Consider the following 27,086-nt stretch of genomic DNA (forward strand, 5'->3'; position numbering starts at 1 on the left):
GCACTGGCTCCTTAGAGTCTAATCTAGAAAAATCCAGAAAAGAAAAGATCACCCAGAGCCCATGAAGCCCTGCCCCTGCCCCACATTCTCTAACCCCTTTTTCTAATTTGTTCCCTCCCTCCAACCAGAGTTGAGTCTCCTATAGAAAGAGGGACCTATATCCATCGATAAGGGATCTGCTCCATTGTGTAGAGTAGGAAAGAACACTTCTGGGCCATCCAATTCGCTCTCAAGCCAGAGAGCTCTCCTCGTTGCCCAGGCCTTTCTTCACCAGCCTCCCGCTGTCCCCCCGTCAGGCGGTCCATGAATGAGATCGTGTGCGTCTCCCCTCCGTCCTCGAACGGACTGGGCCCGGTGCCGGTTTCCGTGAGTGTCGACCGAGCCCGCGTGGATAACAACCTGCAGTTCGAGTACATAGATGACCCCCGGGTGCAGCGCATTGAGCCGGAGTGGAGCATCGCCAGGTGAGGCAGAGGTGGGGGGGATGCGCCCAGCTGCCACCTGACATAACCCCTTCGGCCCTGGGGGACTTGTGCGGGGACCCAGGCGTGGCGGCGGTTAGGGGTTTGAGAGAGCTTTTCACCTAACCCATCCTCTGCTTGTTCCCAGTGGCCACACGCCGCTGACCATCACAGGCTTCAACCTGGATGTCATTCAGGAGCCAAGGGTCCGAGTCAAGTTTAACGGCAAGGAATCCGTCAACGTGAGTACGCGCTAGTCTACCTGGCCCCCCACCCCCACCCCCGTAGCCACAGTTGTGTGTCTGCGTTTGCAATGAGCTGAGGTCCGTGTTAGGAGGAGCATCACCCTACTGGAGAAGAAAGTGAGCTCAAGACCCTGAGCCTGGAGTCACGACCCCAAATACCTGAACCTTACAGTGACGCTAACAGTCACAATATAATCATTGCTCCTTGGAAGGCAATAGAACGAGCTGATCAATGTACTGGCTCTTGAGCGTGAGACACAGCACGAGAGGGCTCCTGGTCCGTGCCATGGTCACTCTGCGGTCTGATAAGAAGCAATGTGGAAGGGTGAAGAAATTCGGCCTCCAGATCCAGACGCTTCTGAATTGGAAGCGGGATACTGCTGTTCATTAGTCATACAACCGTGATCCCATCATTTATACTCTGGGATCCTCTCTCCTCTGCCTGTAAATGCGAATGATAAGACTCTCCTCGCAGGGCGGTAACACGCCCGCGGCGGGCACGGGGTTGGCACCCGACAGACGTCAGTGGCTGCGTGCGGCTGGTTCCACGCCCGTTGCTAAGATGATCAGTTGAACGTTTTCCTTTACTCCACTATGCAGAGCCATGTAATTTAATTTTTTTTTCCTCTACGGGTTTTTGTGATTTTTAGAGAAGTTCCTGATCATAAAAGCGGAACGTCTGAGATGTCATTATACATTTTTTTGGTTTGTTCTAGTGGCTCCATCTCAGTCTTGTTAGCCAATATTTTCTGAAACATTATTGTATTCATAATTATAGTCCAGGAGATGCTATTATGGCCATTATTTGTCAGATAATTGCTATTATTACTGCTCTGACCCCAGGGGATTGTGTAGGCTGTGATGGAGATGGGAAAGACGGTACTGTATCTATCGTCTTCTCCCTGACAGGTTCCCAGCATGCTAGAAGCTTCCTTAGGAAACACAGAAAGGCACCAAATGCATGGTGTTTGAAGGCTAGATCTGGAAAGGTTACAGGGATCCTCTGGTCCATCCCCCTTCGTGGTCTCGCTGAAGAAGTGAAGGCCAAAAGGGAGTAATGGTTTGCCCGGAACTATGAAGGTAGCTAGCTGGTAGTAGGGTCACCTGGATCCCCCAAACCCGGACTCTTCATGACTAGACCATGTGAGATGCTGGCGATTGGGTTGTGACATTCCCTCGTGGCAGAGATGTGGGGACACCTGTATCACACCTTCAGTGGCCACCATGGTCGCAGCTCTTTGGGCTAAGAGACCACATGCCTCCTTATCCCAAGTGGAGAGTCTGATCCATGAATAAAAGAGCCTATGTCTCCACTCCACTTCCAGACTGAGCCCCGTGTTCCCAGTAGCTCACAGACCATCTTGTCCAACTCCAAGGCCTAAGTGGGAGGAAGGAAGGTGAGGGTAGAAATGGGAACGGTGCGCTCACCCTCGGGAGGGACAAAACCCCTACACAAATTAGGTACGTGTTTTAAAACGTAGGTTCTGGTATGACTCAGGTATGTCAAGGCCAACAGCATAGGAGACGACTGCCGACTGCCGATGGAAAGATCATCGGAAAGATCGTTTGTTCTATTCACGGATCTGCAGGGAAGGGGGTCTGCTATGCCCTGGGGGCAGGGGCGGGGCATGTGGGAAGCATCAGTGTGGGTGTAGAAGCAGGGGGAGAATAGGGCACCTTTATTACGGCTTCTGCAGGAAGGAACCCACCAGGCAATGTAAGCAGGTTTAGGATTGCCTGGTCGGAATCATTTCCGAGGGCTCTGGGGCTCAGGGGCTGTCCCTAGCTGCCCGGTACTTGGCCTGGTGTGATTAGACATGGTGGGTAGTTGTTCAGAGCGTGGAAAAGCAGGTGGTCGGGGGTGTGGGCTCTGGATTGATTGGTTTGCAGTAGAACAGTGTGCCCTGGCAGACGGGCAAGTTGTTTGCTGTCTCTAGGCCCTGGCTGGCCCTGGGAGGGGACGGCCCCAAATGTCACAGCATCAGAAATGCAGCAAGTATTTGACATGGTTAACGTAGGACAGGGTACGTATGGGACTGACAAGGTTAACCTCCAAAGCCTGCAGCCTTAGTGCCCGGGAAGCCACCTGGAGAGAAGACTGGTCTGGGAAGGCCTTCCTTGGACCTGACATCCATCTGGAAAGGTCCTGATGTGTCCTCTCCCCTCACCAGGGTACACTAGTGGCAATCTCCCGAGCAAGTCCCCCGGTGCCCATCCCTCCCATCATGCCATTGAGAGCCGGGGGTGGGGCTGTCTCAGCAGTGAGCTGCCCGGGGTGTGCAGGCTGGCATGCCCGGAGGAGACGCCTGGACGAGTGGTTGTCATCGAGCCTGGCTCCACAACCAGAAGCTCATAAACTCTGCCCTGGGCCTTCTCTGTCTGGAGCGGTGGGAAAACAGCACCCTGCCCGGCAGGCCTGCTTGGGCCCCGGCTCATCCTCAGCCCATCCTCAGCCCAGGGGGGCTACCTCTTGCTTCTGGGTTTTGAAGCAGCCCCCGGGGGGGACTAGTGAGAAGGGCCAAAGCAAAGGCCGCAAAACCCCAAGGAATGTTTGGCAAACAAAGTGCCGAGGCAGCACCGGGCAGGAAGCAAACAGAGGCCGCTTGTTTCCGAGTGGTTTGCTTATTCACAGTCCAGTCTAGGGCGCTGGCAGGAGCGCGCACGAAGGTGGGGGAGCGGAGTGAAGAGGCCCTGCCCCGAGTTGCCCAGGCCCTGAGACTCCCGGGCCCAGCCCTGCCCCTCTGAGCGCACCCACCTGTCCCCCCTGCCCCAGCGTCCCCAGCTGGAGCACCGAGGGGACGTTCGTTTCCCAAGGGGCTGCCGCAGTCCGAGGGGAAAGGGTAGGAGCGGGCCCGGACCTCCAACAGGACCCGAAGCCCCCTGTGAGCTCTGCTGACGAAACTCTTCAACTCCTTCTGCAAAGTGGGGGTTAATCCTTGGAGCTCTGGCATCATCTCTGCGCAACTGTCAGCTTTTCTGCAGTTTCACACGAGGTCTTGTTTTCAGAACATGAAGCCCGTGTGCGTGTGTGTGCGTTGGCCAGACTCACAATATGTGTGGACCTGCCAGGACAGCATGTACTTGTGCAGCCGAGATCTCCCAGATGCCCTTGGCTGTCGCTGGGACACCCGGAGCCCGAGGCGGGGCCTGCTGAGCGCAAGCCAGGCGGAGGGGGTGGGAGGCCAGGTTTTGTCGACCAGCCACACGGGGGTCCCGTCGTGGTTTCTCTAGCCTGGCCGCTGCCTTGGGCAGCCCTGGAACTAAACCACCAGAGGAGGGCATGGCACCACTCATGCTAAGCAGGGGCCAGCTCAGCTAGGATTTCAGTAGGGACACCGGGGTCTACCCAGAAAGAGAGGACGACTTGAACTCCGTCTCGATACCTGGGCTGCTTCGTGGTGCTGAGCGAGGGAGCGCCTCATTGCAAAAGAGAGAGCTCGAAGAGCTGAAGGATTCTTTTTATTCATTAGTGTATTCAATAAACATTAACTGAACACCTACTACGTGCTGGCGGAGTGCTCATCTCATGCTGCTCCCTGCTCCAGAACACACGCACACGCACACACGCACACACACACACACACACACACACCCCTTACACTGCTCCTGTCCTGCTTTGCCTGCAAACGTTCTGTGCTCCGTAATCCCCAGGCCAGGCCTCTGCTGCTGTTCTGTCCCCCTGTGGCCTGTCCCCACACCCCACCTTTCCTTGTCTAGCTCAGTCCCACTCGTTCTTCAGATTACGTTACACTCAGTTCTTCCAAGGGACAGCGTCCCTGAGTCATCCTCAGGCCACGGCCGTGCACACTCACACACACGCAGGTCCTCCTACCCTACCTGGTCCTTGCCCACCGGGGCATTCCTCACACGCAGGTCCCATCTGCACTCCAGGGCCCCTGCCAAGACTGCGTTATAAAGCACGTGTGGTCCTTTTTCTCCCCCTGCAGACCGTGACGATGTCACTAGATGGCCCCAGCTCCTAGCACAGCGCCTGGCACAGAATAGATGCTCAAACAATGCTGGTGAATGAATGAATGAATGAATGATGTTAAATGCAGCCCCCCCCCCCCAATTTCACAGCTCTTTTTGCCAAGGGGACTGACCCCTAATGAAGACAGCTAAGTAACCCAATGCTAACAGCCCACAGCAGAGGGTGGGAGGTGGTAGGGTGACACAACCACCACTACCCACCCCCTCCCTCCGCCTTACCCAAAGCTCAGTCTGCATCTAAATGCCATGTTCTGGGCCTCCTAGGTGTGCAAAGTTGTGAACACCACCACGCTGACCTGCCTGGCACCCTCTCTGACCACGGACTACCGGCCCGGCCTGGACACTGTGGAACGGCCGGATGAGTTTGGATTCGTCTTCAACAACGTCCAGTCTTTGCTCATTTACAATGACACCAAGTTCATCTACTACCCCAACCCAACCTTTGAACTGCTTAGCCCCACTGGAGTCTTGGATCAAAAGCCAGGATCCCCCATCATTCTGAAGGTAGGATGTGCAGAGTGCAGCCTGCCACACGCCGTGATGGTGACAGCCCCCTCCCCTGGCCCTTCTTGTTCACCCCCCTGTGCACGCGGACTCACAAAGCTGCCATCTCCCTGAAAAGGGAGCTTGTTTATAGATATCGACCCACTCTGTGATATATCTCGCACTTGGGATTCTCAAGAAACACTTTACAGTATTTCTGTTTGTTCTTGTGAGCTCTGGGACCCTAAAGTTCTGCAGCACATTGGAAGTAAACATTCCCTTTTATTGACCGCTGCCATGGCCACCAGAACCTGCGCTCACATTTCAGGAGGTCACGGTTCCCTGGAATTATCCGTCCGCCTGTTTTGTTGCTTTCGTTTGTATCTCACGTGCCCTCCTCCAGATTTTCACTTGTTCACCATTTGGTCTCCTTTTCCTGTCTTCTTCCCCCATCTCGTCCTCCCTTTCTTCCTCTCCCAGCATTTTCCCTCTGGCTCTCTAAATTGTGGCCATTTGATGTTTTCTCCAAAAACGTCTTGGGGAGGGATGCCTGGATGGCTCAACAGTTGAACGGCTGCCTTCTGCTCAGGGCATGATCCTGGGGTCCTGGGATCAAGTCCCCCGTAGGGAGCCTGCTTCCCCTCTGCCTACGTCTCTGCCTCTCTGTGTGTGTCTCTTATGAATAAATAAATAAAATCCTAAAAAGAAAAAAAACTTCTTGGGGAGCCATCTATTGGTTTTTGCATGGCTGCCCTTCCCCCACCACCCTAATCTTTTTTGAAATAAGCAATCAACTTCTGTGTGCATGTGTCCATTATTTCTATTAAGATTACTGTTATTTGCAGGGCAAAAACCTCTGCCCTCCTGCCTCTGGAGGTGCCAAACTCAACTACACGGTGCTGATTGGAGAGACCCCGTGTGCTGTCACGGTGTCCGAGACGCAGCTCCTCTGTGAGCCTCCCAACCTCACGGGGCAGCACAAGGTCATGGTGAGTGAACTCTTCCTTTCACGACTTCCTCCTCTCCTGGCTGTGCATGCGTGATCTGTCCTAAAGTAAGGCCGTCCGTCTACCTCCTGCATAGCTCCTCGTCACCGTGTTCTGCATTGAAATGGGATAAAAAGCAGGAAGTTGTCTCTTATCCAAGTCTGTATTGTGTGGTTGTGGTCTTTCATGCCCTTTCTGAAACGTAAGGATTCGATGGCATGCCAGGGCTCTACAGCGTCTGTGTGTGTGCAATGCACAGGTTCACGTGGGCGGGATGGTGTTCTCTCCTGGCTCGGTGAGTGTCATCTCAGACAGCTTGCTGACCCTGCCAGCCATTGTCAGCATCGCGGCGGGCGGCAGCCTCCTCCTCATCATCGTTATCATCGTCCTCATTGCCTACAAGCGGAAGTCTCGAGAAAACGACCTCACTCTCAAGAGGCTTCAGATGCAGATGGACAACCTGGAGTCCCGCGTGGCCCTGGAGTGCAAGGAAGGTAAGTAGAGGCACTCCCTCACTTCCTGGACCCATCTTTCTTCATCAGCCTTATTACCTCCTCCCTACAGGCAACTCACCTCGATAGTCATTCCTTCCACCCTAATCCTCTGTTTGCCCACCGGCCTCCCTTTGCCTTCAGCACCAGAGAAGTCCTATTAAGGATGCCTGCCTGCGAGGAGGGGGGGTGGGTAGTGCTCAGTCAGTTGAGCATCCGACTCTTGATTTCAGCTCAGGTCGTAATCTCAGGGTCGTGGGATCAAACCCCACATCGGGCTCTGTGCTGACCATGGAGTCTGCTCAAGATTCACTCTTAAAAAATTAAAAATTAAAAAAATAAAAGAGTGCCCAGGGTGAGGCCCCAGGCCTGCTCATCTTGCGCTCTAGTCCTTCCTGTGCCTTGACTCACCCCCAAGCTGGCCCCCTGACTCTCCCTTCCAGGGCCTCTGTCTCCCCACAGACAGAGCCTCCCAGGCCGGGCTCTCAGACCCCAAAGACCCTTCCCTCCCCCTCAAAAATGGAAGTCCAGCTCCTGTGCCCTGCGGAGCTGCCCCAGGAGCATGTGCAAGCAGCAGCAGCAGCAGCAGGAAGGGCAGGGAGCTCCCACCTGCCTCCTGCCTCGCCCCCTCCCCCAGGCCTTGTTTCCCACCCGTGCCACAGGCTCTGAAGGCCGCCACTTGCTGGTGTCCTTGGCCAAGGACACATGTGAGAGTAGAGAATGTTTCCTTCTATCTCCCACGCAACCACAGCCTCGAGGTAACAGGTATCCCTGGCATCTCCTCGGGCTGAGGACCTAGCAGGCTCTCTGAGCAAACATTTCATTGAGGAATCAAAACATTTCTCCTTTTGCTGCAATCCTCAGGATCAGAAACAAGGCCTCTGCTGGATGAAAGGGAATATAGGGCCGGGGCAAGGTGGGGAATGGCTTCTCCCGGTGCTGGGGGTGCAGGGGGTGCATCAAGGGCGCCCCCAGGCTGAGTTTGGCATTCTTGGTGTCCTCTGTGTGGGTATTAAAATATGCATAAAATTTACGTTTTTAACCTTTGCCGTCTCGACACCCCAGGATTCTTCCTTCCTCCAGTTCAGGGGCTTTAAGTGCATTCACGTTGTTGTACAACCATCCCTACTACCCAGCTCCAGAACTTTCTCATCCTCCCCCGCTGAAACTCTGGGCTCATTAAACAAAAACCCCCACGTCCCCTCCCCAACAGCTGCTGGCACCCATCATTCTACTTTCTGTCTCTGAATCTGACTACACTAGGGACCTCGTGCAGCGAATCATACTGTACTTGTTCTTCAGCGTCTGGTTTACTTCACTAAGTCGTAGCACGTGTTAAAATCTCCTTTTCAAGGCTGAGTCATATTCCATTGAATGTAGGGACCACTTGTGGTTTATCCATTTTTCTGTCCACAGGCATTTGGGTTGTTTCCACTTTTCAGTACCACAAATAATATTTCTACAAACACAAGTATTCAAATATCTAAGTCCCTGCTTTCTGGTCTCTTGGGTACATACCTAGGAGTGGAATTGCTGGATCCTCTGGTAATTCTGTTTCTTTTTGGGGGAAGCCACCAAGTTGGTTTCCAGAGCAGCTGCACCAATTTTCATTCCCATCAGCAGTGCACAAGGGTGCCTGTGTAACCACATCCTCTCCAATACTTGCTGTCGTCTGTTTTTCTTTAAAAAGAAAAACGTGTTATTCATTTATTTATTAATCTGAGAGAGAGAGAGTGCCCACACGTGCATGCACGAGGAGGGGGAAGGGCAAAGAGGGAGAGAGAGACTCTCAAGCAGACTCCCCCCCTGAGTACAGAGCCTGACTCGGGGCTTGATCTCAGGACCCTGAAATCATGACCTGAGACAAAACCAAGAATCGGCCTCCTCATCAACTGAGCCACCCAGGCGCCCCTCCAGTTTTCTATAATAGCCCGCCCTAATGGGTGTCAAGTAGTATCTCATGTCCATTTTTGTGTAGGGTTTTTGCATCTTGATTTATTCTCTTGCTTGAAAGAAAAGGGGAGCAAAGCTGCCCATTCTCATCTCTGCTTCATCCCCTTGGCCACTGCCTGCCTCCCAGCTGTTTCTGGAACCTGCAACCCCATGCATGCCCCAAATCCTACTGTTCTTCCCTTTGCTTTGTTTAAACTACACTTACAGTACACAGGCACGTCCAAATTATGCATCAGCATAGAAGAGGACATAACAGAAATCGCCCACATGCCCACCACCTAAGAAAGGAGGCCTGGGGATCCCTGGGTGGCACAGTGGTTTGGCGCCTGCCTTTGGCCCAGGGCGCGATCCTGGAGACTCGGGATCGAATCCCACATCGGGCTCCCGGTGCATGGAGCCTGCCTCTCCCTCTGCCTATGTCTCTGCCTCTCTCTCTCTCTCTCTCTGTGACTATCTAAATAAATAAAGATTAAAAAAGTAAAAAACTAAAAAAAAAAAAAAAAAAAAAAGAAAGGAGGCCTGGTGATACCTCACCCCTTCTGGAGATGCATCCCTACAACCCACCCTCTCCCGGCACCCCAGGCCCACCCATCCTTCTCCTGCCTTTCCCCTGGGTGCCCTCCTGAGCCCCCTGGTCTCCTTGCACTTTCATAGCTTTTGCTGAGCTCCAGACAGACATCAATGAGCTGACCAGCGACCTGGACCGCTCAGGAATCCCCTACCTGGATTATCGAACCTACGCTATGCGAGTCCTGTTCCCTGGCATCGAGGACCATCCCGTGCTGCGGGAGCTGGAGGTAACGCCTGCCACCCTCCCCGAGCCACCCAGCGGGAGCACAGGGCCTGGGTGTCCTGGGCAACGTGGATGGGGCTCCACAGCTTAGAGGAAGGTCAGGATCGGAGAGGGGTAAAAACAGCCGGGAACAGCGTCGCCACAAAAGGCAGATCATGGCCAGCGGGGTCACGCGGGCTCTTTGGGATGATTCCAGGGGAAGGCTCATTGTCATCTTTTTAATTAATGACTAAATTAATTAACTAAGAGTGTATCGCATCCTCAGATGGATTTAAGGTGGCTTAAGGAAAGACACATGATTCTGGGAGGTTTGTTTGTTCCTTTGTTGGTTTGTTTTACGAAAGATAATAGATCAGGGCAGAGAGGATTAAAGGGAGACTCGTAAGCCAGGCAAGTGTGGTGGAGCATCTCCTAGTATCCCTGGGAAAGTGGCACCCCATGGACGGCTCAGCCTGGAGCCAGGCCTCCCAACCCCGTGGACGGGCGGGCACACCGGGGACCTCGAGGTGGGCTGTTCCTCCCCAGACCCGGGGTGGGGGGGGTGGGGGGGAGGTGGGGGGGCCAGTTATAGGCATCCCGGGGAGAGGCCTGTCGCTCTGGCCAGAGGCCCCCGGGGAGAGCCGGGCGGGGAGGCGGGAGGCGGCCTCTGAGGGCGCCCGGCCGTCCCCCCAGGTGCAGGGGAACGGGCAGCAGCACGTGGAGAAGGCCCTGAAGCTCTTCGCCCAGCTCATCAACAACAAGGTGTTCCTGCTGACCTTCATCCGCACCCTGGAGCTCCAGCGCAGCTTCTCCATGCGCGACCGGGGCAACGTGGCCTCGCTCATCATGACCGGCCTGCAGGGCCGCCTGGAGTACGCCACCGACGTCCTCAAGCAGCTGCTCTCCGACCTCATCGAGAAGAATCTGGAGAACAAGAACCACCCCAAGCTGCTGCTCCGGAGGTCGGTCCTACGGCCTGGGCGGGGGCGGCAGGGAGGGCAGTGGGGTTCCCCATGGGTGCACGATGGGCTCCCCGACCCCCCTGTGACCCCGCGCACCAAGGCCTACCCGGCGGCTCAGCGCCACGTAGGAGCCCGGGCCTCGGCTGGCAGCTGGGCTGGAGCCCCAGCTCCGTGACCCCGAGCCCGGACGTGGCCTCTCTGCCCTCCACTCCGTCCCTGGCAAGCCCTCCCTCCCTGGAGCCCCCAGAGCTGCACCTGGTGAAAGCGTGAACCTCGGGTCCCCCATGGAGCCGGCGCGCCCCGAGGACTCAGTCACCACGGGCCAGCCACCCTGTTGGACACGCACTCAGAGCATTTCCATCATCCCAGAAGCTTCTAGGGGCAGCGGCGGGCTGGGCCTGGGTCCGGCCCACCTCTTCTGCACCCCGCTTCCGGGACCCCAAGTGACCGGCGGCCACCACCTGCCCCCACCCATCCCCATTGCCATCTTCACTGGCAGGGGAGAGGGCTGGAGCCCTTGGCAGCCGAGCCCACCGTCCCTGAGGCCCGGGGAGCAGAGCAGAGCTCTGGAGCTCCCCACCTGCTCCCCTCCGGCCCCCTCCTTAGCCAGCCCGGAGCTCCCAGCTCCCAGCTCCCAGCCCCCAGCTCCCAGCTCCCAGCTCCCAGCCAGGGAGGTCTCAGGCTGCCAGACCCCACGTGGGCCCAGGAGGGAGGAAGAACGTCTTTGTTTCACAACTCCCGAGCCCCCATCCTGCCAATCTGAGCATTAGAAACTCTCATTAAGAACTGTTGTATTTAAATTAGAGCTAATCTCAGGCACAATGCAGGGAGAGGGTGCTGGGAGGGGCCCGGGGACAGAGCTACAATTTCTTCTGCCATTGTCACTCTTCCCCAGGCCCAGACTGCTGAGCAGCCCCGGCAAATGCCTGGGATCTACTGCAACCAGAGGGTATAATTTGCACCACGTGCAGGGTGTTAAAATCCCCCTCGGCATCCCCGTCACTGAGGGTCTGTCACAGGGGCTTTGTTCCTTCTCATTCCCCAGATCTGCAGCCCAGGAAACGGGGTGGGGAGGGGTGCTGTTTGCAGAAGCAGATCCCCTGTCTGCTAAACACTGGGGCACCCTGGGATCCACGACCCCACACAGTAACGACAGCCAAGGCTTCAGGCGCTGTTCTGAGCCCTTTACGTATATTAACTCATTCAGTCCTGACAACAGCCCCCTGAGATAGACATTATTGTCATTGTCCCCATTTGGAGATGGGGGAAATGAACCCAGAGAGGGAAAGGACTCGCCCAGGGTCACACAGCCAGTACATTGGGAGTCAGGATTGGAATACAGGCGGTCCGATGCTGCGAGGTTGGAGGGGCACACGTACCAGGGACCTCCTGGGCAGGAAGAGGAAGTATTTGGGCATGCAAGGAATCGCGAGGGACCGAGAAACTCTGTTTCTCATCCTGAGGCCAGCAGGAAGCAGGGAGCACTGGTGACTGACAGCCCTGTGGAGTGGCGGACTTGGCGCCTCCATCCGCAGACCCGCAGCACCGCTCCATTTCCATGGGGAAGGGAGGCCCAGAAAGAAGAGGCCTCTGGCCCAAGGTCACACTTCCAGCCCTGGGGTCCAGGCTGCCAGCCCTGGGTCCTTTGATGTCCTGTTGCTCTCTTGGGCCACGTTGCATGCAAGCCAGACCCCCTCTCTGAGACCCCTCCATAAAGGACTGCCCCTCATCCCTTCTCCCTCCCCAGGACAGAGTCTGTGGCTGAGAAGATGCTGACCAATTGGTTTGCCTTCCTCCTGCACAAGTTCCTGAAGGTGAGAGTGGGCGTGAGCCGGGGCCTTGAGTTGAGAGCCAGATGGGGGCCTGCTGCTCGTAAGCCTGGCCATCAGGGCTGTGTGGGGACCCCCTGGGAATAAGAACCTGCCTGGCCAGGGTGCTCCAAGGCAAAGCGGGCCTAGGAGTGGGGCCAGGAGAGGGAGAGGAGGATATTGGTGCCACCTCACACCCCACGCCCTGCCTGTGCCCACAGGAGTGTGCAGGGGAGCCACTCTTCATGCTCTACTGCGCCATCAAGCAGCAGATGGAGAAGGGCCCCATCGACGCCATCACGGGTGAGGCCCGCTACTCTCTGAGTGAAGACAAGCTCATCCGGCAGCAGATCGAGTACAAGACCCTGGTGAGGAGGCCGGAAGCTCAGGGGCCACGGCTGCTCCCTACTCTGCCGTCAGAGCACAAAGCTAATCCGAGTGGTCGATAAAGAGGCTACAAGACAGCCTGGGAGCAAGTCTAAGGGGGATGCCGAGTGTTCCAAGAGCGGAGCACGCACACCTGGGTTCCCCCTCTGCATCTCATTTGGTGGACCCAAAGAGGGCTGTCTGCCTCGGTTTACCCTAGATGATATGGCCGAGGAGGAGACCACCCTCCACTAGGTGTGAGGAAATTAGCGTCATGGGGAAGAATGGGAATTTGCTAGTTCCTGATATGGAGGCTTTTGGGGGAGTAGGTGGTCAGCCCTCCATATACCTGGAGCCATCTCTAGGTAGGACACCTGGGATGCCTTGTTTCAGGATAACAGTTGCGCCCAAGCCAACGGAGAGCTAGAAAGTGGAGTCTCGGTTCTTTGAGAAGAGAAGGGTAGGCGTGACTCAGGTTGTCATTTGGCAGATGGCAGGCAGGCAAGGGAAACTGAGGCACAGCTGTTTCTCCTGTAAGGAGGGTAAGCCTTGGAAAGAGAGAATTCCAAGGCCTTACTCCATCTCTGTCAAGCTGCCCCTTGAACTCCCATCCTGCTCCCCCTCTCTCATCACCTGTAGATCCTGAACTGCGTCAACCCTGACAACGAGAACAGCCCAGAGATCCCAGTGAAGGTGTTAAACTGTGACACCATCACGCAGGTCAAGGAGAAGATCCTTGATGCCGTCTATAAGAATGTGCCCTACTCCCAGCGGCCGAGGGCTGTTGACATGGACTTGGGTAGGAGGCCCAGCCTTGGAGTATGGGAGGCAAGGGGTAGAAAAGTGGCTTCCAGGAGGGCACTTGGGTGATGAGATGGGGTGGGGTGAGAAAATGGGAAGCCCTGTCCTGCATGACTGGGTCCTGTCCAGGTGAAGGGCCACAGGTAGTACTTCTCCCAGGACACTTCCTGCTCACACTTCTCCCCCGTGTGGTCTTGACCCCATGGAGCCCTTGAGGTCTCTAAGTACTATGAGTGGCACCAGCATGGAGCTGGGGTTGCCAAGTTTCTAAAGGAAGCAGGACTGGGGGACCCTGGCTCCCAGCCTCTGGCGCGCTCACACTGCCACCTGCACCACCCTCACCCCACAGAGTGGCGTCAAGGCCGGATAGCCCGGGTCGTGCTGCAAGACGAGGACATCACCACCAAGATCGAGGGGGACTGGAAGCGGCTGAACACTCTGATGCATTATCAGGTGAGGGCAGGGGCTTTGCACCACGACCTCTGACTCCCCAGATTGTCCCTTCGGGCCCTGGGAAACCGTCTCCCCCTGTCCTCTTCCCTCTGAATCTAAATCAGAGATTCTCAGCCACAGTCACCCATTAGAATCCCCAGGATACTTCCCCAAAACAGGAGGGCCTCGACTCCACGCCGAGAAACGGACTTACCTGGCCTGGGGAAGGCGAGGCGCTTTTCTCCTGTGTACCCCTAAGTCCGCAGGAGAATTGCCTGTTGTGAGGGCCCCTGCCAGGACGCCGACCACGGGGATCTGCAGCTCTCTATCCTCAGCACCTTCTAGAAGCAGCTCACGCTGCTGCTCACTTGCCATAGAGCAGGGGATCGGATAGACTTGTCTTCAGGTCTCGAGCTCAGCCACTGACTAGCTGGCGTCCTTGGGGAAATTACTCTCAGTTCTCTTCCTTCTCATCTGTAAAATGGAGTTCAGAGCGCTCCCCGCCCCATAAGGGTGTGCGGAATAGATCCAGTACAGGAGATAAAGCGTGGATGGATGACTGGTCCCAAAAAATGTCAGCAATAGAACAAAAGCTCCAGGAGGCATCTATTCCCACCTCCCCTTCCTTCCCATGGGGAGGAACTTGTGGCTGCTGGGTGGGCGGGTTGAGGGGGGCTCTGTAAGATTAAGCACAGGTAGGCTGGTCGGGATTCAGGAAAAATACTAAAATAGAAGCTGGAAATGAGAGACACCGAGGGAAATTAAAGCAACCAGGAGAAGCGCCTCGGGCTGCAGGACCCTTCGGGACTGCCTGATTAATAACATCCTCCTCGGTTGGTGCCTCACCGGGAGGGTGCAGGGGAGCTGGCGGGCTGCACTGGCAAGCGTGGAGTTGCCACCGGCCAGGCCACCGGGGTCCTGAAGGCCGAGAGGAGCTGGCTGGGAGGCTCCGAGGCACAGAGGAAGCCAGTGGGGGTGCCGCCGGGGCAGCCCCCCGAAACCCTCCTCTCCGGGCTCCATCCCCCTTGCCGGCCTGCGTAAACTGTGCTGACCCCCTGACTGCACCAAGGCCCAGATGGACTGAGCCTGGCGTCCAAGAAGAGTTCAAGGCCTCTCAGGCCTCAGCTCAGCCCCTGCTTCTCCACTCACTGGTGGGGTGACTTCCACCTCTCGAGACCCAGGGCTCCTGATCCGTTAAGATGACATCTGGAGATGGCAGCCCGGCTTGTGAAGGCGGTGGGAAGGATGCGAAATAACAGGAGGGGTACTGTAGGGTGTAGACTCACACCCAGGGTGGTTCTGGCGGGTCCCTGCTGATTCCACCCCCCCACACACACCCACCCCACACCCGCCCCGACCTCACAGGGCGCCTCGTGCATCCTGGAGAACTCTTGTAATGATCCAGTTAGAGCCCAAGAAGAAAGCACAGAAGAGAAGAGCACGGTGCCTTCGAATCAGAAGTTTCTCAAGGGCAGGAGGGAGGCCTTTCTCTTCTGTCTGTGATGCCCTGACGCTCGTTCCTGGGCTTTTCGTCCTAAGGCTCCCGATGAGAATGGAATATTCTGTTCTTACAGTGCTCATCATACAAAGCACTTTCAATTCCCCAATGTCATTTATCATTCATGTATTCATTCATTCCTCAAATATTTACTGAGCTTTACCGAGTGCAAGGTACTTCCCACATGCTAGCCCTGAGTGACAGGGAGCAACAGGGATTATTCTTCCCTTTGGGGGACGGTGATGATGATGTTGATGCTCATAATAACAACACTAATCCCAGTAGCTCCGAAGTGCCCACTGGGTGCCACGTGCAGCTGGCAGCCTTCATGTGTCCTGACTCCTTTGAGCCTCACGACAAGCCTCGATGCCATTATTATCTTCATCGACGAAGGAGACTCACTTGGGAGACTCGGAGAGGTTCACCGACTTCCCTGAGGTCACGGAGCTAGGACGTGGCACAGCCAAGGTCACACCCAGCCAAGCAGCCTGACCACGGATTTGCACCGCTTGTCCAATTTGCACCGCCTGTCCGTCAAGAGAAAGGAAGGCCGAGGACTGAAGATGAGAGAGATTTAGTGACAAGACCTGGAATTGAGTTGAACCGTGGTCATTCGAGTCACCTTGTGGAATCCTCCTCCAGGTGACAGCAAACCATACGTGAAGAATGTAATCTGTTCTTCCTGGGGGTGTAAACCTCTGCCCTGCCAGGCTTTCAGAGCATCCGTTGCAAGGAGAGTTCCTAAAAGAGAGGCGGAGAGGACCCCACTGCTCAGTCCCAGAGCTGGTGCGGATGGTGCAGGCCACTGGCAGTCCAGGGCGCTGCCCCGGCTGGGGAGTCACTGGAGCCACTTCCAGGCGCGGGGAAGACCCCAGGGCCCTGCAGCTCTAGGCCACCAAGTCAGAGCACTGCCCCCACCTTACCCTCCTCGGAGTCAAAGGTCCAGGAAGGCCCTACAGGAGCAAATCTGCATAATCTTAATTAACAAAGAGATGTTAAAAAACTTCCCGGGCTCCCGCAGATTTATAGGGAGGGTAAAATTAAACACCACTACTAAAACCGGCTATCAGGGAATCTCGTTAGCGCTAATGTTCATTTATAGTTTGACTTCCCAACATTTAATTCTTTTTTGGTGGGAGAGAGGGACTGACAATTTAAGACCCAGAAAGATGGTTTTACGACTGGTGCAGCTATAAATCAAACTTATAAAGTTCATAAAAATTGTTAAAATAAAAAATGGTTTAATAGGAATGTTTTATGGCCCATAACATTATTATAGCTGTTTTATTCCCTCTGCGTTAGGGGTTTAATTGGATCGCCACAATTCTGGGGATTCTCCGTTTTTATTGGATGGAGGGTAATCTTAAATCAAAATAGCCCCAAATGTCTTCAATATGGCTCCTCATTTATCAGCCCTTTCCCTCCAGGCCGGGTGCTGAGCCTGGTCACCCTCACAGAGGATGGGGCAACGTGCCATCTTTCCCTCTGGCTCCCCAAGAGCAGCTGCCCTATTGGTGAAACTCGTCAAGGTGGCCCGGGCACTATAGGACCCAGGCCAGAAAGGAATCAGAGCCAAAAGGAAAAATGGGCTTCAGACCAGGGTGACTTGAAATAAAATCCCAAATTAGGATCTAATGGGGAGAACATGTGCTCTGGAGCCTGGACAGACCCGGCGACAAATATTGGCTGAACCACAGATTCTCTGTGTGACGTTGAAGATGTGTCTTCGCCCCCTCTCCGCGTCGTTTTCCTCACCTGTAAAATGGGAGTAATTGTACGAACTCACAAGGTTGAAGGGAGGCCGGGTCTAGCCCGAGCTGTCGAGTAGAAATTTCATGCAAGCCACATGCGTGACTTAAAATTTTTTACTGGCCCCATTTAAAAAGTAAAAATAAGCTGATAACGATTAATGGTAACGATATATTTTAATCTAACTGATTCTAAAATAATTATCCGTTTCAACACGGAATCAATATAGAAATCGTTAACGCAAGAATTTGTGTTCTTTTATTCACGCTAAGTCCTTGAAACCTGGTGTATATTATGTGTTTACAGCATCACAGTTTGCATTACAGTTAGTGGTTTCCAGTTCAGACACTTAGAACGCGTCTCCCTTCAGACTCACCGAATTTCAAGTGCCCAAGTCGCACAGGTGGCGAGTAACCACCACAGTGGACGCGCTGGCGAGTAGCGACCGTGTTATTTTAGTGTTCCTGAACTCCTTGTGCGCCACCCCATATCTATTTCATTACCTTCTAGAAGTGCATGACGATTCACTTTCCCGGTTCACCCACACTGTACCTTTCCCACCGTCCTCAGGTGTCCGACAGATCGGTGGTGGCTCTGGTCCCCAAACAGACCTCCTCCTACAACATCCCGGCCTCTGCCAGCATCTCCCGGACCTCCATCAGCAGATACGGTGAGACCCGGGAAGGCAGCCTTGGGCAGCTCAGAGGCGGCCTCTGTGACCTCCCCAGGGGACCCTTCCCCTCCCAGCTGCCCTCGGCCAGTCAAGGACGTTTGCCCATTGGCTTCCCCTCTCCCCGAGTGTAGCCATTCCCAGAGTTGTGGGAGCAGAGCCCATGGGCCCAGGCGCCCTTGCTTTGACAGTCCAGACCTGGTGAAGGAGTGGGAGGGGCCCAGCCTCAGAGAGGCACGGGGATGGGGGTTCCCACCTGCCAGTCCCTGTTTATACCTTTTGTTCTGGCTGAGTGGTTAATGGTCCCCCTTTACTCTCAAAAGTGTCCCAGTGTGGGCAACATTAGCCATCCGAGTCTATCCACCCCTGAGGGCGCAGGGGCCCCCAGTGCCCACTGGGCCAGGAGGTGACCGAGCTTCACTCCCTCTTGCTCCTTCCTTGTCCTCTGATTTTGTGAATGCAGTAAGGCTTTGGGCTGCGCAGCCCAAGTACACCGCAGGCCTGCGTCCAGCGGCTCCAAAAATGGCATCGTTGAGTCCATACTCTAGGCCCCAAGGAGGAAGGACCCATTAACTCCCAAGAGGGGGCATTCCAACTTACAGCTTCTTAGCACCCAGATTTTTCATCAAAGCCCCTATGAAAGAATTCAGCTGACATTTTACCTATTGATTATTCTTTCCTGTGGACGTTTGTGGGGGGTTGCAGGGCAGGGGCGGGGGGGCGGGGAGGTGTGCTCTCAAATTCTCAAGGCTGCCTCCAGCTCACAGAATTTCGAAATCTTATTTTTCAAGAAAAGTCTTGAGGCTCCTCCGTCCTCATGCCAACCAAGGGTCCCTAAAATAACCCACCAAATATGAGGTCCCAAGGGTCCCCTTCCCATTGAAATTAGTTTTTTCTGAATCAGTGCAGTAGGCGGGCAAAGATTCTAGAGGGATTCTACAGGCAAGACTGGTGAAATCGGTGTCTTATGAGCCTCCACTGCCCCCTTCTCCTCAGACTCCTCCTTCAGGTACACAGGCAGCCCCGACAGCCTGCGGTCCAGAGCCCCCATGATCACCCCAGACCTGGAGAGCGGGGTTAAGGTGTGGCATCTGGTGAAGAACCATGACCATGGGGACCAGAAGGAGGGTGACCGGGGCAGCAAGATGGTGTCTGAGATCTACCTGACACGGCTACTGGCCACCAAGGTAACTCCTGCTCTGCCCAGCCCGGGGAGGGCTCCTTAGAGGGGTACGTCCTGCCCACCTCCACCCCCACCCCCGGCATAAGAAGGATGTCATGGAGTCTGCCCTTAAGGGGACCCATTCAGATGAGCAGGTCCAGGTGCCAGAGTGGGCTTTCCAGAGGATCAGGCCGCTGTTGTTCTCTACCCTTTGGCAAAAATTGCCCAAAAAATTGCCCCTGCAGACCACCATTACTCTTTAGAGCAGCTGCCCTCATCTCTGGGTCCCTGTACCTTTTAGGAAAATGTTGGGGTTTTCTTAGTGACGTTAGCTGGACAGATATGCCTGCCTCCACCATCACTGCCTTTTCCACTCTCTGGCCACAATGGGAGGGAAAAGCACGAAGGTTGGCTCCTGCCAGCAATTAGAGAGAAGGCCCCCCCTTCCCTGTCCCATCCCATCTGCCCCCAAATGCTGATGGAGGTGAGGTAGCCACAGTGTTGGAAGCTATGACCTAAAGCTGTCTTCCCGCTTCCCAAGCAGAGAACAGATATGCCTGTAAGTATGGCAATTATATGGCCTGTATTTGCCAGCACAGGTCAGATTTCAAATACTCTCCCCCACTGACCCCACAAAAATGCTGCTGAAATTCTAACACGGTGGCATCCAGATTACAGCTCTGACTTGCTCCCAAAAGGGGCAGAGAAATACACCCTCAGACCATATGTCTCAAATTTGGCTTTTCCTAATATGCCAATAAGGGACCAACAGAGACACCAGAAAAGGCTGGACACTTTCCTGACGTTCAGAGGTGTCCCTTGAGCCTGGACGCTGGGGAACCCAGACCCAGCCTGGTCGCTGCCCAGAAACCCTCCGAGGCCCTGTGGGTCCGGGCTGTGCCTGGGTGTTCTTGGATCTGGACCCTTCCCCCGCAGCACCCACTGTACACCCCACTTATCCCAGGCCACTAAGACGGCACCCCTCTTCACACGTCTCAATCAGACCGTCTGCAGTCCTGCCAGGAGGCTCACAGTCCTCCAGCTGGTTCTTCAGACACCCTCTGGTCCCAGCATGTACCCACCGTTCCCTGTGGGCAGCCTGTGCTCAGAGCACTCGCTATCCTCCTGTCCCACACCCTGTGCCCATACCTGCCAGCACGAACACGGGCATAGGTGTGACCTGGGGCTACGGGGTTGGGGAGAGATTCTTCCCAGGAGTCTGCAGCCCTTCAGTCCCTCCCAGCTCCCCGGCCCCACAGCAGCCCCCCTCCCACCCCCACCACACCGTCTGCACAGCCTGGCGCCGCAGACAAATTTCCAAGGCAGGATCAGTCCAAGGCACCATCTGGTCTGCCCGTCTGCTGCCTGCACCCCCTCCCCCAGCCCCCACCTCATACTCCCCCACCGTCCCCCCCCACAGGGCACCCTGCAGAAGTTCGTGGACGACTTGTTTGAGACCTTGTTCAGCACTGTGCACCGGGGCAGCGCTCTCCCCCTGGCCATCAAGTACATGTTTGATTTCCTGGATGAGCAGGCGGACAGACACAGCATCCACGACACAGATGTGCGACACACCTGGAAAAGCAACTGGTAACCCCTGGGGGAGCTGGGGGGGTGGAGCTATAGCCTGGAGAGGTCAGGAGCTGAGCTGCAGGAGGCGGGGCCAGCAGGGGCCAGGGCGATGGGGGGAGCCTGTTCTTCCCCAGGCTGGGTAACCCGAGGTTCCTAGAACAAATAGCTCACACGTGCTCTGCAGAGCCAGCGTGGTCCCCAGGCTGCCAGCGCCAAGCGGGGCCGGCCTGGCTTAGGGCCCAGCACCAGGACACATGCCTGAGCTCTGTCCTTTCAGGTTGAGGACAGGGAAGCACTTCTCCCCGACTCTGAGACCCCTGGTTCCCAGGAAAGGTTGCTGGGGGGACCTACAGAAAGAGCCACATTTGAGACCTCGTTGCAGAGCTTCAAAGCCAGACGGTGTCAGGCATTCTGAGCAGGACAGAACAGAAGGCCGTTCCTGAGCAGGGGAGCCCTGAATTGAATGTAGGCCCTGGGGAGAGAGCTCACACTTGCTACAGACTCCGGCCCACCGACCAGGAGGATGTCATCGTGGACCCCTTATGGCTGAGTTATCACCCCGCGGCTTTCAGGGAGCAGCAGGCGGGATGTCCTGCAGGCATGACTCTCTCCCTGGAGGTAACCTCTGCAGCCACACACTGTAATGGGAGAAGCAGCTCCCACAGGCCCTAGCAGGCGACCCTTCTCTCCTGGGCTTTAGATCTAGACCACAGACCAAGCCGAGGACTGCCTTTCAGGTCAGACAGGGCCTGGCCGAGAGCCGGAGTCAAAAACCTTCCTCCAGGAAAGCGCCCGGAGAGGGGAGAGAGGAGGTCCAGGCATTTGGGTTGGGCAGGCAGCCCACACAGCTGTCTGGAGTCAGCGATCTCCTCAGAAAACAGAGCCGACACAGATGGGCCCCGGCTGTTATTTGGGAAGCAAAAATCTTAGCAACCAGCAAAACACTTTGGAAAAACCCAACCCCAAGCCCATAGAATCCTTTCTTCTTCAAGAAGCTGTGGTTCCTGGCCCTCTGGGTCTGCAGCTTTGATCACAGGGTAGCGAAATGGGGAGATTCTGGTGGTGGCGGGTGAGGAGCCCACAGCGCGCTTACACCGGACCAGGCCTCTCGTGTGCATTCCCGGGGCAGGGCCATGGCCGTCTCCTTTGCTTTGGAAGGTTCCTCAGCCCCATGCTGGAAGTGTGCCATCTCAGGGAGATGAAGAGAAAGTTCTGGATTATCCCCATCTCTCTGCCTTCTGTTTCCAGACAGGCCCAAGTCATAGCAATGCCCTCCCCTGGAGTTGTGGTGGGAAGAGTCCCCTTATCCAGACCTCAAATAGCTCATGTCCAAGGAAAGAATATTAGAAGCTCCCGCACAGCTGCCAGAGGAAGGGAGGGTGGAAGGGATGAGTCACTTCTCAGCCGAGGCAGCTCCTCCCAGGCTACAGGAAAGTGAGCGATCCTGTTGCCCTTTGAAAGATAAGCGGAAATCATCCTGGAAGGCCTCGGAGAGGGCGAAGTTGACCTTCTCAAGACTTGGCATGACTGAGACATTTGGGGTCTTTGAGGGTCAAGTTTGGGGTGCTTGAGGGTCAAGAGAAGACAAGGAAGGGGAGAAGAGAGGCAGGCTGGATTTCTGGAATGTCATCCCAGGCCAGGAGGACAAGCCAGAGAACAAAGCTCATTCCACAGAGGAGCCCAGGAGTTAAGGCCCCGAAAACAGCTGGGAGAGAAGGCCAAGTTGGAAAAGGCACAGGCACAGCAGCTGTTGTGATTTCAAAGGGGAATGAATGGGCTGATCCACCTTATGGCCTCAGGAGCTGGGAAAACCCATTCTCCTCTGATCATAAATTCCCACGTCTCAAGAAGGAACCCTTCTAACGACTGATGCATTCCCGTTGGGGTGGGAAAAACGCTGAGCTACGGCGAGTCATCCCAGCATGCCAACCATGGCCTCCTCTCCCCCGTCTGCCCTGCCCAGGGAGGGGAGGGCTCTCCCCAGGGCAGCCCCCTGGTGTGGGGGGGGTCACTTCTCAGCTCCTCAGGCCTGGCTGGCCCTGCAAAGTGGTGCAAGGGGCCAAGCTGGGTGGAGGGGCACAACCTGGGGCAGCTGGCTGCAGCCTTCCGGACAATGGCCATGGGCACTGGGACGGGACTCTAGGAGTCTGGTGGCTTTGTTTGAAGTTTTGAGAAAATCGTGCAGTTCTCTGTCCTTGGGCTTCCTGCCAGGAGGCCTCTGGAAAAAGTGGCTGGAACCCACCCACATCTACCCCTTGGTGGTTAAGGATCAGGGTCAGCACCCAGTTTGGGTACGATGGTGCCTCTCCTTTCTCCCAGGATCAGGATCGGCTCAGGCTAAACGAGCAGCCCTGGCTGGAGCAGTTCTCTGTGATTTCATCCCTTTGCCCTTGGGAGGGAGAATTTTGACTTGTAGAGGGAGGAGAGGAATATTCCTGGACGCCATCAGGGGCCCCACAGAGGTTCAGCCCTCAGGGTCTGCTCTGCCTTTTTCTACAGCCTCCCTCTGCGCTTCTGGGTGAACGTGATCAAGAACCCCCAGTTTGTGTTTGACATCCATAAGGGCAGCATCACGGACGCGTGCCTGTCCGTGGTGGCCCAGACCTTCATGGACTCTTGCTCCACGTCAGAGCACCGGCTAGGCAAGGACTCCCCCTCCAACAAGCTGCTGTACGCCAAGGACATCCCCAGCTACAAGAGCTGGGTGGAGAGGTCAGTAGCACCCCCAGGACAAACCCGCACCCCCATCTGTTTGCCCCATTCCCCACCCTGTGGGCCTCACCGACTGAGGACTCACAACCCACAACTGAGTCTGTGGTACCTTCAGATCTCATGCTCCCATCGTTCCCCCTTATCCAAACTTCCTGCTGGGAGGGGGGGAGAAGGGGAACCTCTGTGCCTTTGGACATCAGACCATTATCATTCTGATTACCTTTGATTGAGCACATGCTGAGCAACCAGCAGTGTGATAAAGAGTTTTTATGTATAATCTCAGTAAAATATCCAACCGAGTTGCAAAGTATTATTATCATCATCCCCATTTTACTGATGAGGAGACCAAGGCTAAGTAGCTCGTCCAAGGTCACACAGCCTGCGGGTACTAGAGCTGGGATTGAGAGACTCGAAGTCTGGGCTTTTAAGCATTCTGGGGGGCACTGCAGTAGGAGCTCCCAGCTGGATGGAGTCTGGCCTAGCCAGTACCAGTCTTCAGGCCGCAGCCTTAGCTTGAGGCAAAGAGCCAGAGGAAGACACATCGGAAGAGAAATACGGAGGCAGGAGCGACTGGGGACATCTGATGCTCTCCAGGGGCCTGAGGTCAGAGTAGGGCAGGTGAACGTGTGCTGGGCCCCCGTTAAGAAGCCGGTCCTCTCTACGCCAGATACTATGCGGACATCGCCAAGCTCCCCGCCATCAGTGACCAGGACATGAACGCCTACCTGGCCGAGCAGTCCCGTCTGCACGCGGTGGAGTTCAATATGTTGAGCGCCCTCAATGAGATCTACTCCTATGTCAGCAAGTACAGCGAAGAGGTAAGGCGGGGCCCGGGAGGGGACAGAGACCCACAGGCAGCCAGAAAGACAGTTACGCAGAGCGCCTGGCTCAGCCCCTCGATAACAGCGACAGAGGGTAATTCAGAAAACATACAGTCATGGACTAGTGTCAAAAACCCATGAGCTCAAGACTCAGTACCATTCCCTTAGACAGCAGCCTCTCCTCTCTGATTCATCCAACGCTTTCTTACACATTCCATTGTCTTTCACTCACTGTTAATACGATAAATAACACTCTTAATAACATAATTGTTTTCCCTCTCCAAGTGTTGTACAATTCATTTCATCCTTTCTTAAACAGTGAATCAGACTGTTCTTTGCACTTGGGCAGATCCTGTCAGTTATTTTTTTTTTTTTTAACTGGAATCAAACCATTTATTTCAGTTTGGGTGGCCCCTGGAGCCCAGCCCCCCTCACCCACCACTTCCTGTTGGAAAGAACTGAAGTCACAGGAGTGACCTTTGAGAGCTGAGGAGACTCGCAGGGTGGGGCAGCTCCAAGGGGTGCAGGTGGCTGGGTGTGTGTTGAGGGGCAGAGTCAGATGGGGCCTCCACTCCAGGAGCCTAGGCTGCTGATGGGTGGGCAACAGCCTGTTTCTCCAACTGCCGTCGCCCCAGGAGAGAGGGCAGAGGGCGGAAGGGGCCGTGGTACCCATCCAGGGGGCTGGGAAGACCCCCTTAGTGTCTAAACCAACAGGGCTAGGGGCCCAAGGGTCAGTACGCAGGTGGACCTTGACGGGGCAGGGGTCGTGTGGGACGGCTCCGGAGCGTTTGCCAGGCCTGCGTTGGCATGGTGCCTGAAATTAGCATTAGAAGTAATCATAATCGTGATAATAGCTAATAACTACACAGCACTTTGTCGCGCATGCCAGCTATCGCTTTAAACACGTTGTTTTAAGATCTCTATCGACAGAGACACGTACGTGTGTATGTGTAGACGTACGTACACATGCGCACACGGGCATACGTGTGTGTATATTCAATCATTTACATTCCTTCAGCTTATGTTCGTTGGGGCAGAATGGAAAGGCAGTTGGAAGGATGCAGGATTCCGTAAATGAGGAGCCTCTGAACGGCATCCTGAAGTCTTCCCCACCTTTGTTTTGTTGTTGTTGTTGTTCCTCAGCTCATCGGGGCCCTGGAGCAGGATGAGCAGGCCCGGCGACAGCGGCTGGCGTACAAGGTGGAACAGCTCATAAATGCCATGTCCATCGAGAGCTGAGAGATGGAGCCTCACGTTCCCAGGAAGAGGGGCCTGTGAAAGCTGCCACACCGGGAGTCTCAGACGGAAGGACAAGTGAAGGGGATCAGCCCCCCCAGAGCTTGCTGTCCCCTGGGACCCCATCCTGGGGAGAGGGGAGGGCCCCTCCCCCGACGCCAGCCAGGGCCCCGGCACCTGCCGGCTCCCGCAGGGAGAGGAGGCGGGCATCGGGCATCGTCCACCCACAGTGAGAACCGCAGGAGGCAGGGGCGCAGGGAAGGCGGTTCTTCAAGCCGAGAGGCACGAACTGGGGACAGTTCTGCCTCTGTGACTGCTGCTTTGCATGAAAACTCATTTGATGTATATTGGGGAAATAATGAGAACTTTATTTAATTTTTTTTAAGAAAAAGGAAAAAAAAAACAGAAATAAAACGAGACAAAAAGCCTCCCTGTTAATCCCGTCCCACTTCTGTTTCAATCTGATTTCAATCCCCGTTCCTCCACCCGCCCCCCCCACCTCCCCTTCCTCGAATGACTCCTGTTTCCAAATGCCAGAGAAAGCCTACCAAGAGAAGCCGAGGGAAACTGGGGGGAAAGCGATCCCTTGCTTTCCCTGGAAATCATAAGAGCACGAGAAGGAGGAGAATGAGCACAAGTTCACACCAAACACTTCGCAAAAATCGAGGCCAGTGAAACCTGGAATTACGGCAGCGGCCGGAGGAGCACGGCGGCCCGAGGAGCACGGCGGCCCGAGGAGCACGGCGACTGTGGGACTCGGCGCGGACAGTGGCACCACGGAGGGGCTCGACCTGGCCGACTGGGAATCGAGCTTTACGCACCACACACATGTATATTCTCCTCTCCGGAGAGGAAATGTGTGTCTGTAGAGGACTGATGCTTTTTTGCTACTGTTTTTTTGTTTGTTTCGGTTTTATTTAATCTCAAACCTCAAGAAATGAGGAGCTGATCTTTGGTACTTTTCTGTTTGGTTCCCCTGAAGTTGCTATCAGAGGTGGGGGAGCGGTGGGCCTCTCCCGGACGCCTGGCCTCCCCGAGGACGACTGGGCAGCTTTGCCTCACATGGCTCACTGTCCTACACCAGGCACCCTGGGGAAAGGGCCCGGAGTATGCGGCCCAGGCCTCCAGGAGATTCCGTTTGGGGGCTGACCTGGGGACGTGGGTGTTTGGCTTTAGACTCCACTCCAATCTGCCAGTGGTTTCTTGCAATGAAAGCGAAAGCAAAAACCAAACACTGTTTACAGCAAGCAATACTTGAAGAGCGTAGGTTAAAGAGGCGGCCGTATTTACCGTGATGCTTTCTTTCTCTCGTTCTCTTGTGCCTGCAGAGGGGAGACAACCCTCCGCTCATATGTGGAAGCTCCTGATCGTCTGAGCACTTGCCTCAGCAGAAATGACTGTAGCCTACCCACGTTCCTGTCTTCTGCTTCTCCTGCCTCCCGTGTCCTTATGAGTGTGAAGGACAAGTGGGTGGCTTCTCACTGGGCTTCTTTCTCTCTCTCTCTTTCTCTCTCTCTTCTGCTGACACCTAAAACCATGGATGACCAGCTCTCCTGAGTGTAGTTTCTAAACAAAGAGACCAAAGCCCCACACCCTGGTCCAGAAGCCCCATGAAAGCCAGTGGGAGTCACCTAGAGGAAGGTGGCTGTTGGCAGCAAGATCTTGGTGACCTGGACAGCCTTCCGAGTTTCCAGGCCTCCCGCACCGGCACGGATCCAAGCAGGCAGCTCCGGCTTCTCTGAAAACAGCATCAGAGGGAGGGAGAAGAAAGGCAAGCGAAAGGCAAAGGGGTGGGAAGGGGGCAGGCAGGAGAGGACCATCCTCCCCTTCCCACCTTCTACTTGTCAAGGGGCTGCGGTGCTGGGAAACTGGACCAGCCGGCCCCGGAGAGACCAGACCAGGGTCATTTCCTCTGT

At 55.4% G+C, this 27,086-nt stretch overlaps 1 protein-coding gene across 1 annotated transcript in view; it reads left to right on the forward strand.

The window, feature by feature from the left end:
* PLXNA2 (plexin A2) overlaps positions 1 to 25,608 on the forward strand; it is a 207,888-nt gene extending 182,280 nt beyond the window's left edge. The window contains exons 16-32 of the mRNA XM_025982299.2: positions 297 to 464; positions 610 to 703; positions 4,961 to 5,200; positions 6,025 to 6,168; positions 6,425 to 6,659; positions 9,264 to 9,406; positions 10,075 to 10,343; positions 12,091 to 12,157; positions 12,373 to 12,519; positions 13,157 to 13,316; positions 13,668 to 13,771; positions 17,568 to 17,667; positions 18,664 to 18,854; positions 20,250 to 20,419; positions 22,901 to 23,113; positions 23,781 to 23,931; positions 25,078 to 25,608. Coding sequence (XP_025838084.1) covers positions 297 to 464; positions 610 to 703; positions 4,961 to 5,200; positions 6,025 to 6,168; positions 6,425 to 6,659; positions 9,264 to 9,406; positions 10,075 to 10,343; positions 12,091 to 12,157; positions 12,373 to 12,519; positions 13,157 to 13,316; positions 13,668 to 13,771; positions 17,568 to 17,667; positions 18,664 to 18,854; positions 20,250 to 20,419; positions 22,901 to 23,113; positions 23,781 to 23,931; positions 25,078 to 25,173 — 2,692 coding nt within the window. The 3' untranslated portion in view covers positions 25,174 to 25,608. The remainder of the gene's footprint in view (positions 1 to 296; positions 465 to 609; positions 704 to 4,960; positions 5,201 to 6,024; positions 6,169 to 6,424; positions 6,660 to 9,263; positions 9,407 to 10,074; positions 10,344 to 12,090; positions 12,158 to 12,372; positions 12,520 to 13,156; positions 13,317 to 13,667; positions 13,772 to 17,567; positions 17,668 to 18,663; positions 18,855 to 20,249; positions 20,420 to 22,900; positions 23,114 to 23,780; positions 23,932 to 25,077) is intronic.
* The last annotated feature ends 1,478 nt before the right edge of the window (positions 25,609 to 27,086 follow it).

This window comes from Vulpes vulpes, chromosome 13 (genome assembly GCF_048418805.1).
Source record: "Vulpes vulpes isolate BD-2025 chromosome 13, VulVul3, whole genome shotgun sequence".
NCBI classification, from domain to species: Eukaryota; Metazoa; Chordata; class Mammalia; order Carnivora; family Canidae; genus Vulpes; species Vulpes vulpes.